The sequence below is a fragment of the Salmo salar genome, chromosome ssa01 (assembly GCF_905237065.1).
Source record: "Salmo salar chromosome ssa01, Ssal_v3.1, whole genome shotgun sequence".
NCBI lineage: Eukaryota > Metazoa > Chordata > Actinopteri > Salmoniformes > Salmonidae > Salmo > Salmo salar.
Window position 1 is genome coordinate 139,188,495 of NC_059442.1, and position 12,756 is coordinate 139,201,250.

Consider the following 12,756-nt stretch of genomic DNA (forward strand, 5'->3'; position numbering starts at 1 on the left):
TACTATTATTCTGACATTTCATTACTAAAATAAAGTGGTGACCTAAGACAGGGAATTTTTTACAAGGATGAAATGTCAGGAATTGTGAAAAACTGAGTTTAAATGTATTTGGCTAAGGTGTATGTAAAATTCCGACTTCAACTGTACATACGAAATATCACATACACATATCACACATTTACATACAGTGGGGCAAAAAAGTATTTAGTCAGCCACCAATTGTGCAAGTTCTCCCACTTAAAAAGATGAGAGAGGCCTGTAATTTTCATCATAGGTACACTTCAACTATGACAGACAAAATGAGAAAAAAATCCAGAAAATCACATTGTAGGATTTTTAATGAATTTATTTGCAAATTATGGTGGAAAATAAGTATTTGGTCAATAACAAAAGTGTATCTCAATACTTTGTTATATACCCTTTGTTGGCAATGACACAGGTCAAACATTTTCTGTAAGTCTTCACAAGGTTTTCACACACTGTTGCTGGTATTTTGGCCCATTCCTCCATGCAGATCTCCTCTAGAGCAGTGATGTTTTGGGGATGTCGCTGGGCAACACGGACTTTCAACTCCCTCCAAAGATTTTCTATGGGGTTGAGATCTGGAGACTGGCTAGGCCACTCCAGGACCTTGAAATGCTTCTTACGAAGCCACTCCTTCGTTGTCCGGGCGGTGTGTTTGGGATCATTGTCATGCTGAAAGACCCAGCCACGTTTCATCTTCAATGCCCTTGCTGATGAAAGGAGGTTTTCACTCAAAATCTCACGATACATGGCCCCATTCATTCTTTCCTTTACACAGATCAGTCGTCCTGGTCCCTTTGCAGAAAAACAGCCCCAAAACATGATGTTTCCACCCCCATGCTTCACAGTAGGTATGGTGTTCTTTGGATGCAACTCAGCATTCTTTGTCCTCCAAACACGACGAGTTTAGTTTTTACCAAAAAGTTCTATTTTGGTTTCATCTGACCATATGACATTCTCCCAATCATCTTCTGGATCATCCAAATGCTCTCTAGCAAACTTCAGACGGGCCTGGACATGTACTGGCTTAAGCAGGGGGACACGTCTGCAGGATTTGAGTCCCTGGCGGCGTAGTGTGTTACTGATGGTAGGCTTTGTTACTTTGGTCCCAGCTCTCTGCAGGTCATTCACTAGGTCCCCCCGTGTGGTTCTGGGATTTTTGCTCACCGTTCTTGTGATCATTTTGACCCCACGGGGTGAGATCTTGCGTGGAGCCTCAGATCGAGGGAGATTATCAGTGGTCTTGTATGTCTTCCATTTCCTAATAATTGCTCCCACAGTTGATTTCTTCAAACCAAGCTGCTTACCTATTGCAGATTCAGTCTTCCCTGCCTGGTGCAGGTCTACAATTTGGTTTCTGGTGTCCTTTGACAGCTCTTTAGTCTTGGCCATAGTGGAGTTTGGAGTGTGACTGTTTGAGGTTGTGGACAGGTGTCTTTTATACTGATAACAAGTTCAAACAGGTGCCATTAATACAGGTAACGAGTGGAGGACAGAGGAGCCTCTTAAAGAAGAAGTTACAGGTCTGTGAGAGCCAGAAATCTTGCTTGTTTGTAGGTGACCAAATACTTATTTTCCACCATCATTTGCAAATAAATTCATTAAAAATCCTACAATGTGATTTTCTGGATTTATTTTTCTCATTTTGTCTGTCATAGTTGACATGTACCTATGATGAAAATTACAGGCCTCTCTCATCTTTTTAAGTGGGAGAACTTGCACAATTGGTGGCTGACTAAATACTTTTTTGCCCCACTGTATACATGTACATTAACACCTCCCCCGTAGATATTCCTGTATTTTTTATAGATGTTATATCCATGTATTCCTACTGCTGTATCATCAAATGTACTGTATAAGTGAGTATCAGAAATGGCTAATATATTCATTTGATCTAAGATTAGGAAATTACTATTCTCATCAATTTTGTTTCTGAGGCTACATGTAATTTATATGAGCTAAATTTAACTCTTTCCTGGGTAGCTTATTGAAAACTTAACTCGCAATGTTAATAGTTTGTTTTTCTACAGTACTATTTCTATTTCTGATAATAACAATGAAGGAATTAATGGATTTTTTAGCAGATTATGTTCAGCAGATGCCTTATCTGGTTTGGTCCGGCTGCAGCAGGCACTGCAGATATCAATCTAATGCAAAGGTTTAGTAAATCTGTCCCTCCGGGGGCTAAAGGATCCATCTAAGCCAAAAACCTCTTAGCGTTCTTACCCTACACTAGTCCAACCCAGTAACCATGGGAAACTGTCTCAAAGACCAACAGCCAATGTGTCCTATTTTCCCTTCCTGAGGCCTGTGCTTCTCTCTGCTGCTCAAATGAGAACTGATGATATAAAACTCAGGCTCTTTAATCTATACATCAAAAACACCCTGATTCAAGAAATAGACCAGTCAAAAATAAAATGCCAAATATTCCATATTTAATGGAATCAAAATCAATTGTGTACTCACTGCAACTTGTCTCCGATTTGTAAACCTGGGTATTGGTATCGCTCACTCGCTTTATTTCTCTCTCTCGCTCTCTCTAGCTCTCTCTCTCTCTCTCTCTCTCTTCCTTCCTATCTTTCTCTCTATTTTCTCTCTCGCTCTCTCTCACACTGGGGCACCGGTCCTGCTGAGAGACGCTAGTGTCACACTGTCGTCACCAGCAGTCACCCAGGATCCTCGCTCCAAGATACTTCCCCTTCTCTCAGCGTGGCTCAGCGGGATCGACTACAGTACTCAGTGCTGGTTGAGAGAAGGACCATGCAATACTACTTAGGGAGGACAACACTATACAGTCATTTACTGACTCACCTGTTAACCTGCCTCATATAGTGCTTCTGTGGAATTGGGGAGTTTTACATTTGTGGATATCCATAGAAGACATCTGCAGTGTTGGAAGGACTAACTTTGTTGATTTGTTAGAAGTTTGTGTTCTAATCTGAAGGGGTTTTGGGGATTCTTATCATTGTCCCGAATAGCTTCAGACATTCATCGTTGGTACTTTGGGCAGCATTTTAGGATACCTGAGGAACAGGGCTTTAAAGCGTGCATAGTATCTCCAATGGGATTCTGTCCAAATGGTCTGGATGCACTGTTGCTAACATTGGTGTATTCAACTATGGAGTAATTAATCAAATCTGACATCTGCTTTCATATAGACTTATCAGGGTCATACAAAGCCCTACATCTCAAACCCGGCAGTGTGTATGTGTATCCTGGTGGCAGCATAGTATTGCTATGTTTTTCTCCTGGATTCTCTAGCAGAACACTTGAGTGTATTACATTAGCATACGTGAGATTTTGCATTCAAGTTCACCCCCACCCTAAAGTTCCACCTCATGCCACACATCCCCGCAGCTAAGGAGTGCCTTTAGTTGACCTGGTAGCCCATGTCGTCTAACTCTTACCATCTCACTGGGGCCCAGAGTGCGGTGTGCAGGCTGGTCCACCGGGGCTTCAGACCCCGGGCCCTGCTGAGGCCCATAAGGCTGGAGCTGGGGGTGTACGTCGAGAAGACCCGCACCAAACAGAAACACAGGTACTGGTTGAAGTTCTGCCAACAGCAGGCTCACATGTAGCACTTTATTTTACTGTACTTTATTTTACTGTACTATTAAGGCATTTGCTCAACATATAGCCTAGATGCTGACTGCAAGGGTATTGGTTGGCTGCATATTTCAAGTAATTCCATTTCAAACCTATTTGGGACAAATTATTGTCAGGTGCTGCATGAGTCATAAGTCTTACTGTATTTAAGATTTTTTGTTGTTGTCATTGAACCCCTTGGAAATTGGCATAAAGGAGTAATTGTTGTGTAATATTAAGTAATTTCTAAGTAAATACCAGGGAAGTAGTGTACCGTAAAATAATGTGCTACTAATCATATATACACATATGGATTACACTGTGGGGCTAATCTACACTGAACTCTACGCTGAGCTTGCTGAAGAACAAGTGGCATTATCTTTTGCGTTTCAAACGATAACATAACCAAATCCACATTGGCTGGTTGCTTTCATCATATCAATGGTTCTCAGATGACTGCGGGGAAGGTCTTAGAATGGTCTCAAGAATGAGGCTAGCTGATATTACAAATATTCTGGACAGTTTTGAGTGACAGAAACTGTTATGTGAAGTCCAGAAAGAGGTTAGGCATGCATGGTATCATGTCACCATGGTAACTAAGGCATTCTGGAGGGCTAGAGGGACCTGACTCTACAGCAGTTATTTATGGCATATGAGCCCTCTATTCTCTTCAGAATTATAATGAACAGTTATTATATTGACTAAACCCAGACACTTTATAATTGTACTCTTGGGCTATACGTTGGAGGCCCTACAGCATACTGAAAAATATTTAGCTTGGACAACACTGACAAAAATACAGTGCTTGAGGGGACAAGGAAATGCTCCAAAGAGCATGTTCATTGGGCTTGAGGCTTTGTGTGTAGTGATATGAATTTTGTCTCCTTCCTTATTGTCAGTGTGGAGATGAGGTGTTTTCCCATTTTTTTCCACTGTCTCCCAATGCAGCATTTAAGACCTGCAGCGCATCAACACTAGCCTGGTTAAACCAGACTGAACTAGAGTGTGTGGGCTGGACAGCTCTGGGAGGATGAGACACTGATTCTCAATGCAGGGAAGAAAAGACGTGTCAGTTATCTTCACTATATAAACTGGACTTTTAAACAGTAGTGTTATGGAGAGATAGAGATGAGATCAAGGAGCTGAAAAGACTACATCTCCAAGGTACTCATGTCAAGGCAAGTGTTTCTTCTGACACTGTTGCTGTGGTAACCGCACAGTGATATTGATTCAGACACTGTTGCCATGGAGACATTTAGGAATAAAGTTTTCATTGTTAGTGACAGTTTTCGGACACCATTGCCATGGTACCTTCATAGGCACACTGTTTCGCACTCTGGCGCTGTAATACTGACATTATCTTTTTCTCTGTCCCTGTGTGTGTCCCCCTGTGTGTGTGTCCGTGTGTGTGTGTTCAGGATGGAGGCCTCATGTCTGGAGTTGGCCCTGGAGGGAGAGAGGCTGTGTAAAGCGGGGGACTTTAAAGGGGGGACAGCGTTTTTCGAGGCGGCTGTGCAGGTGGGAACAGAAGACCTGAAGACCCTCAGTGCCATCTACAGCCAACTGGGCAACGCCTACTTTTACCTGAAGGAATACGGCAAGGCCCTGGAGTACCACAGACACGACCTCACTCTGGCCAGGTGAGGCCATGGAATACCAGACCACATCATGTCTGATTATGGATTCAAATTGTAGCTAAAGTATTTCAGCCTATGGTATGAATATGTTTAAAAGAGTCATTTTATAGAGTGCAATGGATGTATATGTCATTTAGACTAAAGTCATTCATAAAGGATAAGAGAGTATGTAAACCTTTATCCTTAGCTATGGGTTGCATACTATACAGAGTAGGGCTGGGAATTTTCAGGGACCTCACGACATGATATTATCACGATACTTTGATGCTGATATGTATTCCGATTCTCACAATTCTATATGCATTGTGATCCGATAATTAGATTTTATTGCAATTCAACGTTTCAATATTGCTCACTACATGTCTGCTGCAGAGGGACAAGAGAAAGCCATGAGAAAACAAGTTTTGATCAGTCATGGAAATAAAAAAGTGCTGAAAACAAATTGGCTCCGTATTTAAAAAGAGAACAAGCTATGAAAAATTATGGAGTTTTGGTGCAGGTACAACTAGCGCAACAATATTATTGCGATATTGCCAAATTGACACAATGTCAAAAATAATATCCCGATAATGAACTGTATCAATCCCCCCCATTACTAATATGAGTTGTATGCCTGTTGCCCTCCTAGAAGAAAGAGGCAGGTTTTGATAGTGTTCATTTTTATGAGACCCCCTTGGTATTTAGCTCAGATGACTAAGCCTGTCTCCTGTGGGGAGGTGTGCAGTTGTTAGCCTAGTGATTACAAACCCAGAGGGCTTGTGCTTAGTTACAGTACATTACAATAACAGCAGGACAACTGGAACCCTGTCCTAAGAAGGTAGGGACCACTTAAACAGTTGGATTTGATGACCTAAGCGCTAAGTCTAAGCAGTAGCATGTGTGTTATTGTGTTGACAATGAGCAATGGATTTGGCAAGACGTCACAAACAGATCTGGGACTCAGGCTACGTACGCATTCATTATGACTTCAAAACCATGACTGATAATGAGATACGGTCTCTATTTACAGGACAATAGGGGACAGGATAGGGGAGGGGAAAGCCAGTGGTAACCTTGGAAACACACTGAAGGTTTTGGGGCGCTTCGACGAGGCAACGGTGTGCTGTCAGAGACACCTGGACATCTCTCAAGAGCAGGGGGACAAGGTAGCACACAAACACACCACCACATTGGATTGGAGGATTGCAAATGTTAAGTACCACTTATCAGATTTTGAGGAACGGCGTATTGTATTGAAAATACATTTCAGTTAGGTCCATGCTATTTCAGTTGAAAAATACCCTAATGTCTTCCAATGTCTCTATTTGCCTTCTTTTCCCCTTTGCATCTGACCAGGTGGGAGAGGCCAGGGCTCTGTATAATATAGGGAATGTGTTCCATGCCAAAGGAAAGCAGCAGCTATGGGGCTGTACCCAGGACCCTGGGGACCTCCCACCAGTCGTCAGAGATACATTGCAAAGGGCTACTAGCTTCTATGAGTAAGTGTTAAGCTGTATACACATGCTTGTACATGTGCACACACCCGTGCATGGACACAGCACAGACACCATACATATGATTGATATATCCCACTGGGCTATTAGCTCCCTCAAAATCTCTGCAGGCAATGAACACTACCTGAATCAGTGTGTGGAGGAGTGGGATAAAAGTGAATTGCCTTTACAGTTAAGTCAAAACTGTAGTACACGATCCCCTGTGGACACATTGAGAGGCTCGCTAAGGCCTTCGGTTTTGTATGACAACACACTGACAGGCCAGTTTCATACGTCAAAGCTTTCATAACTACTGAAGTACTGTACTGTTCATTTTGTGCAACCACAGCATAAAAAATAAACATTTTAGTTCAAGACAACAAAAATGAGACTTTTGATTAATTTGTGTAAAACACAATTGGTACACGATACTTTAACTCAAGTCCTCCTCTCTCCTACAGGATGAATCTATGTCTGGTCAAAGAGCTGGGCGACCGAGCTGCTCAGGGCAGGGCCTTCGGTAACCTAGGCAACACCCACTACTTGCTGGGAAATTTTGTGGAGGCCATCAAATTCCACAGACAGGTGATATACATATCCCTGGGACAGTAGTCAACACCATCATGTGTACTAGTAAAGAGATAGAGTATGTCACATACACAATAGTGTAACACAATTCATGGTAAGAAAAGGTGTTCTCACATTCAACCATTTCGCCCCCTGGATGAAAACACATAATCAACTTGCCTGTTTGAATGAGCTCAATGTAAAGTGTATGACGTACTTACAAGACGTAAAAGTATCAGTTTTGCAATGCTATTGTTCCATCAATACGGTAAAAACTGGTCAAGGTGAGCAATATACACATACGTTCAAGAAAATATATAAACTTTCTTTTGTTCAGAGACTGTCCATCGCCAAGGAGTTTGGTGACAAAGCAGCTGAACGTAGAGCCTATAGTAACCTAGGCAACGCTCTGATTTTCCTGGGACAGTTTAACACTGCCACGGAGTACTACAGGTAAACAAAGACTACACGCTGACACCTAGTGGACTTGATATGTATCAACCAATGGATCTCAGAGCGCTACGCCATGTTATGTACTTGATTACCTGCATGTATTCAAATCTATTAATGTTTTAAGATCAATATATAATGTATGATGTATGAGATTCATTTCTAATAAGAATGTTTAATTTAAAATAAATACTTAGAATTTTGTGTGGAACAAACAAATGTTTAACTTTAAATACCTATTTCTCCATTCACCACCCTCTTACTTCCCCTATGTATAAATCTCATTCCTTCTTCCTCTCTCCCTCTCAATCGCCCTGTCTTCCTGTTCCATCTAGGAAAACTCTGCAGCTGTCTCGTCAGTTGAAGGACCAGGTGATGGAGGCGCAGGCATGTTACAGCCTGGGGAACACCTACACTTTGATGCAGCAGTACGAGAGAGCCATAGACTACCACCTCAAACACCTCCTCATAGCCCAGGAGCTCACCGACAGGTATGCACACTCGCATGCAGGCATACACACTCACTTAATAGTCAGACACACCGAGAAATCTGACTGCCGATAGGTAGTTAGCACAGTAGGAGGCCGTTCCTTCTCTTGCTAAAACAAAGACAAACCACTGTGTATCAATCTGGTACCAACAAACTACTAGTAGAATCGCACTTCGTCAATGGACAACAACTTGACTTTGATCCAATCAGAGTGCACAAACCTCCACATGGGGGAGCCGACAGGAATGGCAAGGTCATTTAAAAGAAAATAGGGCAATTTCACGGTGTAATAAGAATTGTGACCAAAAACAAAAGCTGCATAATATTTTTTTTTTTCTAGAGCAACTCTTTACATCTTTAATAACTTATTCAGGATTGGTGGATCCCCTGCAGGACGGTTGAGCTAACGTAGGTTAATGTGATTAGCATGAGGTTGTAAGTCACAAAAAGATTTCCCAGGACATAGACATATCTGATATTGGCAGAAAGCTTAAATTCTTGTTAATCTAACTGCACTGTCCAATTTACCGTAGCTATTACAGTGAAATAATACCATGCTATTCTTTGAGGAGAGTGCACAGCTTTGAACATGAAAAGTTATTAATAAACAAATTAGGCACATTTGGGAAGTCTTAATATGACAGTTTGAACAGAAATACAATGGTTCATTGGATCAGTCAAAAAAATTGCACATACACTGCTTCTATCTAGTGGCCAAAATGTAAATTGCACCTGGGCTGGAATAATACATTATGGCCTTTCTCTTGCATTTCAAAGATTGTACAAAATGTTTTCTTTTTTTTCTTTGTATTATCTTTTACCAGATCTAATATGTTATATTCTCATACATTCCTTTCACATTTCCACAAACTTCAAAATGTTTCCTTTCAAATGGTAACAAGAATATGCATATCCTTGCTTCAGGACCTGAGCTACAGGCAGTTAGATTTTATGCTATGTCATTTTAGGCGAAAATTGAACAAAAAAAAGGGCCGTTCCTTATAAAAGTTTCTAGCTAAGGAGTTTTGTGCTTGGGGATTTTTGTTAGGTTTGATTATGTGCATTTGCTCATTAGTTAGCTAGATAGCTAACGTTAGCTTGCTAACTAACTTAGCCAGGCAGTCTAAGTTATTTCACACATATGCAATGAATGGGGTGGTGAGTCAAATCAAATTTTATTTGTCACATGCTTCGTATACAACAGATTTATACTAGCAGTGAAATTATTACTTACTGGTATTTTTCCAACAATGCAGAATTAAAGATAAGATAAAAAATATAAATAGTGACACAAGCAACAAATACAGTGAATAACGAGTAAAAATAACATGGCTATATATATATATATATATAGCCATGTTATATATAGCCAAATTTACATGGCTATATATATATATATATAGCCATGTTATTTTTACTCGTTATTCACTGTATTTGTTGCTTTGTTGCTTGAAATCTCAAATTTACATAAGTATTCACACCCATGAGTGAATACTTTGTAGAAGCACCTTTGGTGGCAATAACAGCTTTGAGTCATCTTGGGTATGTCTGCATTTGTTTTGCACATCTGGATTTTTGCCAAATTTTGGGGGGGGCAATTTTCCAGTTTTTCCACAGATTTTCAATGCGATTCAAGTCCGGGCTTTAGCTGGGCCACTCAAGAGGCTCTATTTTTGGCTGGCGTTAAGGCCGCTCTAGTTTCAAAATGCACGTTAGTTTACAATTTCTGGTGAACTGGCATTTTCCAGCCCTAACGCCAGTTTCGGAAATGTATCTGTCTTATATCAGCTCGCTTGCGCTCAGATGGGTGGGGTGGAAAAATGAGAGGTGTGTCCTTAATGATCCAAAGTGCGATTTTCAGGCAGTGCTAATAGAGCCATTTAAGACCAACCAAAAGCTGGTTTTAGCAGTTGGCTATGGCATGAATTTTGACAACATAAATTCATATTCTTGTACTGAAGCCATTCCAGTGTTGCTTTGGCTGTATGCTTGAGGTCATTGTCCTGTTGGAATGTAAATCTTCGCACCACAGTCTAAGACTGTTTGCACTCTGAAGCAGGTTCTCATCAAGGATTTTCCTGTATTTGGCTCCATTCATGCTCCCTCTATCCTTGCCAGTGTCCTAGTCCCTAGTCCTCTGAAAATAACCTCTATAGCATGATGCTGCCACCACCAAGCTTCACGGTAGGGATGGTGTTAGACAGGTGATGAGCTGGGCCTGGTTTTCTCCAGACAGAGCTTTACATTCAGGCCAAACAGTAAAATGATTGTCTCATCAGACCACAGAATCGTTTGCCTTATGCTCCGAGTCTTTCACATACCTTTTTGCAAAGTCCAGGCATTTTTATTCATTTTTTTATTTATTTCACCTTTATTTAACCAGGTAGGCTAGTTGAGAACAAGTTCTCATTTTCAACTGCGACCTGGCCAAGATAAAGCAAAGCAGTTCGACACATACAACAACACAGAGTTACACATGGAATAAACAAACATACAGTCAATAATACAGAAGAAAAAGTCTATATACAGTGTGTGCAAATGAGGTAGGATAAGGGAGGTAAGGCAATAAATACGCCATGGTGGCGAAGTAATTACAATATAGCAATTAAACACTGGAATGGTAGATGTGCAGAAGATGAATGTGCAAGTAGAGATACTGGGGTGCAAAGGAGCAAAAATAAATAAATAAATATAGTATGGGGATGAGGTAGTTGGATGGGCTGTTTACAGATGGGCTATGTACAGGTGCAGTGATCTGTGAGCTGCTCTGACAGCTGGTGCTTAAAGCTAGTGAGGGAGATATGAGTCTCCAGCTTCAGTGATTTTTGCAGTTCGTTCCAGTCATTGGCAGCAGAGAACTGCGGGCAGCAGAGAACTGCGGTCAGAACAGCATGCAGTCATGTGCGTTTTTTTCTCAGGAGTGGCTTCCGTCTGGCCACTCTCCCATAAAGCCCAGATCGGTGAAGTGATGTAGAGACTGTTGTCCTTCTGGCAGGTTCTCCCATCTTAGCCATGGAACTCTGTAGTTCTATCAGAGTGGTCATTGGGTTCTTGGTCACCTCCCTGACCAAGGTCTTTCTTGCCTGGTTGCTCAGTTTGGCTGGACGACCAACTCTAGGCAGAGTCTGGGTAGTTCCATATTTTTTCAGATTCCCAATGGTGGTAACCATTGTGCTCTTGGAAATGTTCAACACTCTAGAAATCATTTTATAACTATGCCTCATCACAGTTATATCTTGGCGATCTAAGGACAGTTCCTTGGACTTCATTGTATAGTTTCTGCTCTGACATGCACTGTTAACTGTGGGATCTTATATAGACAGGTGTGTTTCTTTCTAAATCATGTCCGAATTGGCCACAAGTGGACTCCAATCAAGTTGTAGTGACATCGCAACGATGATCGAAGGAAATTGTATGCACCTGAGTTCAATTTGGAGTGTCATAGCAAAGGAGTGTGAATTACATGTAAATGAGATATTTCTGTATTTCATATTTGCAAAATATATACAATTATTTTTCACTTGGTCATTATGGGGCATTGTGTGTAAATGAGAATAAAAATATATTTAATAAATATTTAATTTAAGCTGTGACACACCAAAATATGGAATGAGTCAAGTGGTATGAATACTTTCTGAAGGCACTGTAGGTAGGGGTAAAGTGACTAGGCAACAGGATAGATAATAGACAGTACCAGCAGCATATGTGGTGAGTGTGAAAGTGTGTGTATGTGTGTGTCTGTTGGGGTGTCAGTGTAAGTATGTGAGTGTGGGTAGAGTCCAGTGTGTGTGCAAGAGAGTTAGTGCAACACAATGCACACAACACTAAATGCTTTATCAAGCTAGCTATCTAGCAAGATGATGATGAAAATAATTCACTCTCCATTATCCCATACTGCCAGCAACAGCTCACTTGCTAGCTAATGTTAGCTAAACAGTTAGGACAACATAGCTAGCTCGCTACTCCACTGACTCTCGGCAGCTAATCGGCAGCTGCATCATTCAAAAACAAGTCCTTTGTAGCTCAGTTGGTAGAGTGTGGCACTTGTAATGCCAGGGTAGTGGGTTTGATTCCTGGGACTACCCATATGTAAAATAGCTGAATGAATGTAAGTCCCTTTAGAAAAAATTATCTGCTAAATGGCATATGTTGTTATATTAAATGCATTGTGATGTAATTATAATGTTGGTAGGTACGCTAGTTTTCTAGTTGTGGCCATCTGGCAAGGGCTTATTACAAATTCTAGCTAGCTGGCTACAACATTATCACAGCTTGCTAGTTCTGATCTACAGCAGGCACAAGCCAAACATACCTGTAGTTTAAGTAAGCTACTGCCACTTTGTGGTCTGGAGTATTTTAACTAGGCTGATCGGTTGGGAATCTGTGCTATGTGAACATCAAAAAGTTGACAGCCGGGCAGATGTGCACCTTTCAGCAGTCCGTATCCTTGGAGTGTCCGAGCCTTTACACCTGCACACATACACGCACGCACTCACACACACTTTAAAACCTTTACTTAAAATGCTTATCA

The 12,756-nt window shown here is 41.2% G+C and overlaps 1 protein-coding gene across 2 annotated transcripts in view; it reads left to right on the plus strand.

The window, feature by feature from the left end:
- The window catches only part of LOC106565740 (G-protein-signaling modulator 1), a 45,144-nt gene that overhangs the window by 17,633 nt on the left and 14,755 nt on the right, over nucleotides 1–12,756 (plus strand). For both annotated transcript variants that reach the window (XM_045691038.1, XM_045691043.1), the window contains exons 2-7: nucleotides 5,028–5,249; nucleotides 6,256–6,391; nucleotides 6,582–6,724; nucleotides 7,180–7,303; nucleotides 7,623–7,738; nucleotides 8,071–8,226. In XM_045691038.1, coding sequence (XP_045546994.1) covers nucleotides 5,028–5,249; nucleotides 6,256–6,391; nucleotides 6,582–6,724; nucleotides 7,180–7,303; nucleotides 7,623–7,738; nucleotides 8,071–8,226 — 897 coding nt within the window. The remainder of the gene's footprint in view (nucleotides 1–5,027; nucleotides 5,250–6,255; nucleotides 6,392–6,581; nucleotides 6,725–7,179; nucleotides 7,304–7,622; nucleotides 7,739–8,070; nucleotides 8,227–12,756) is intronic.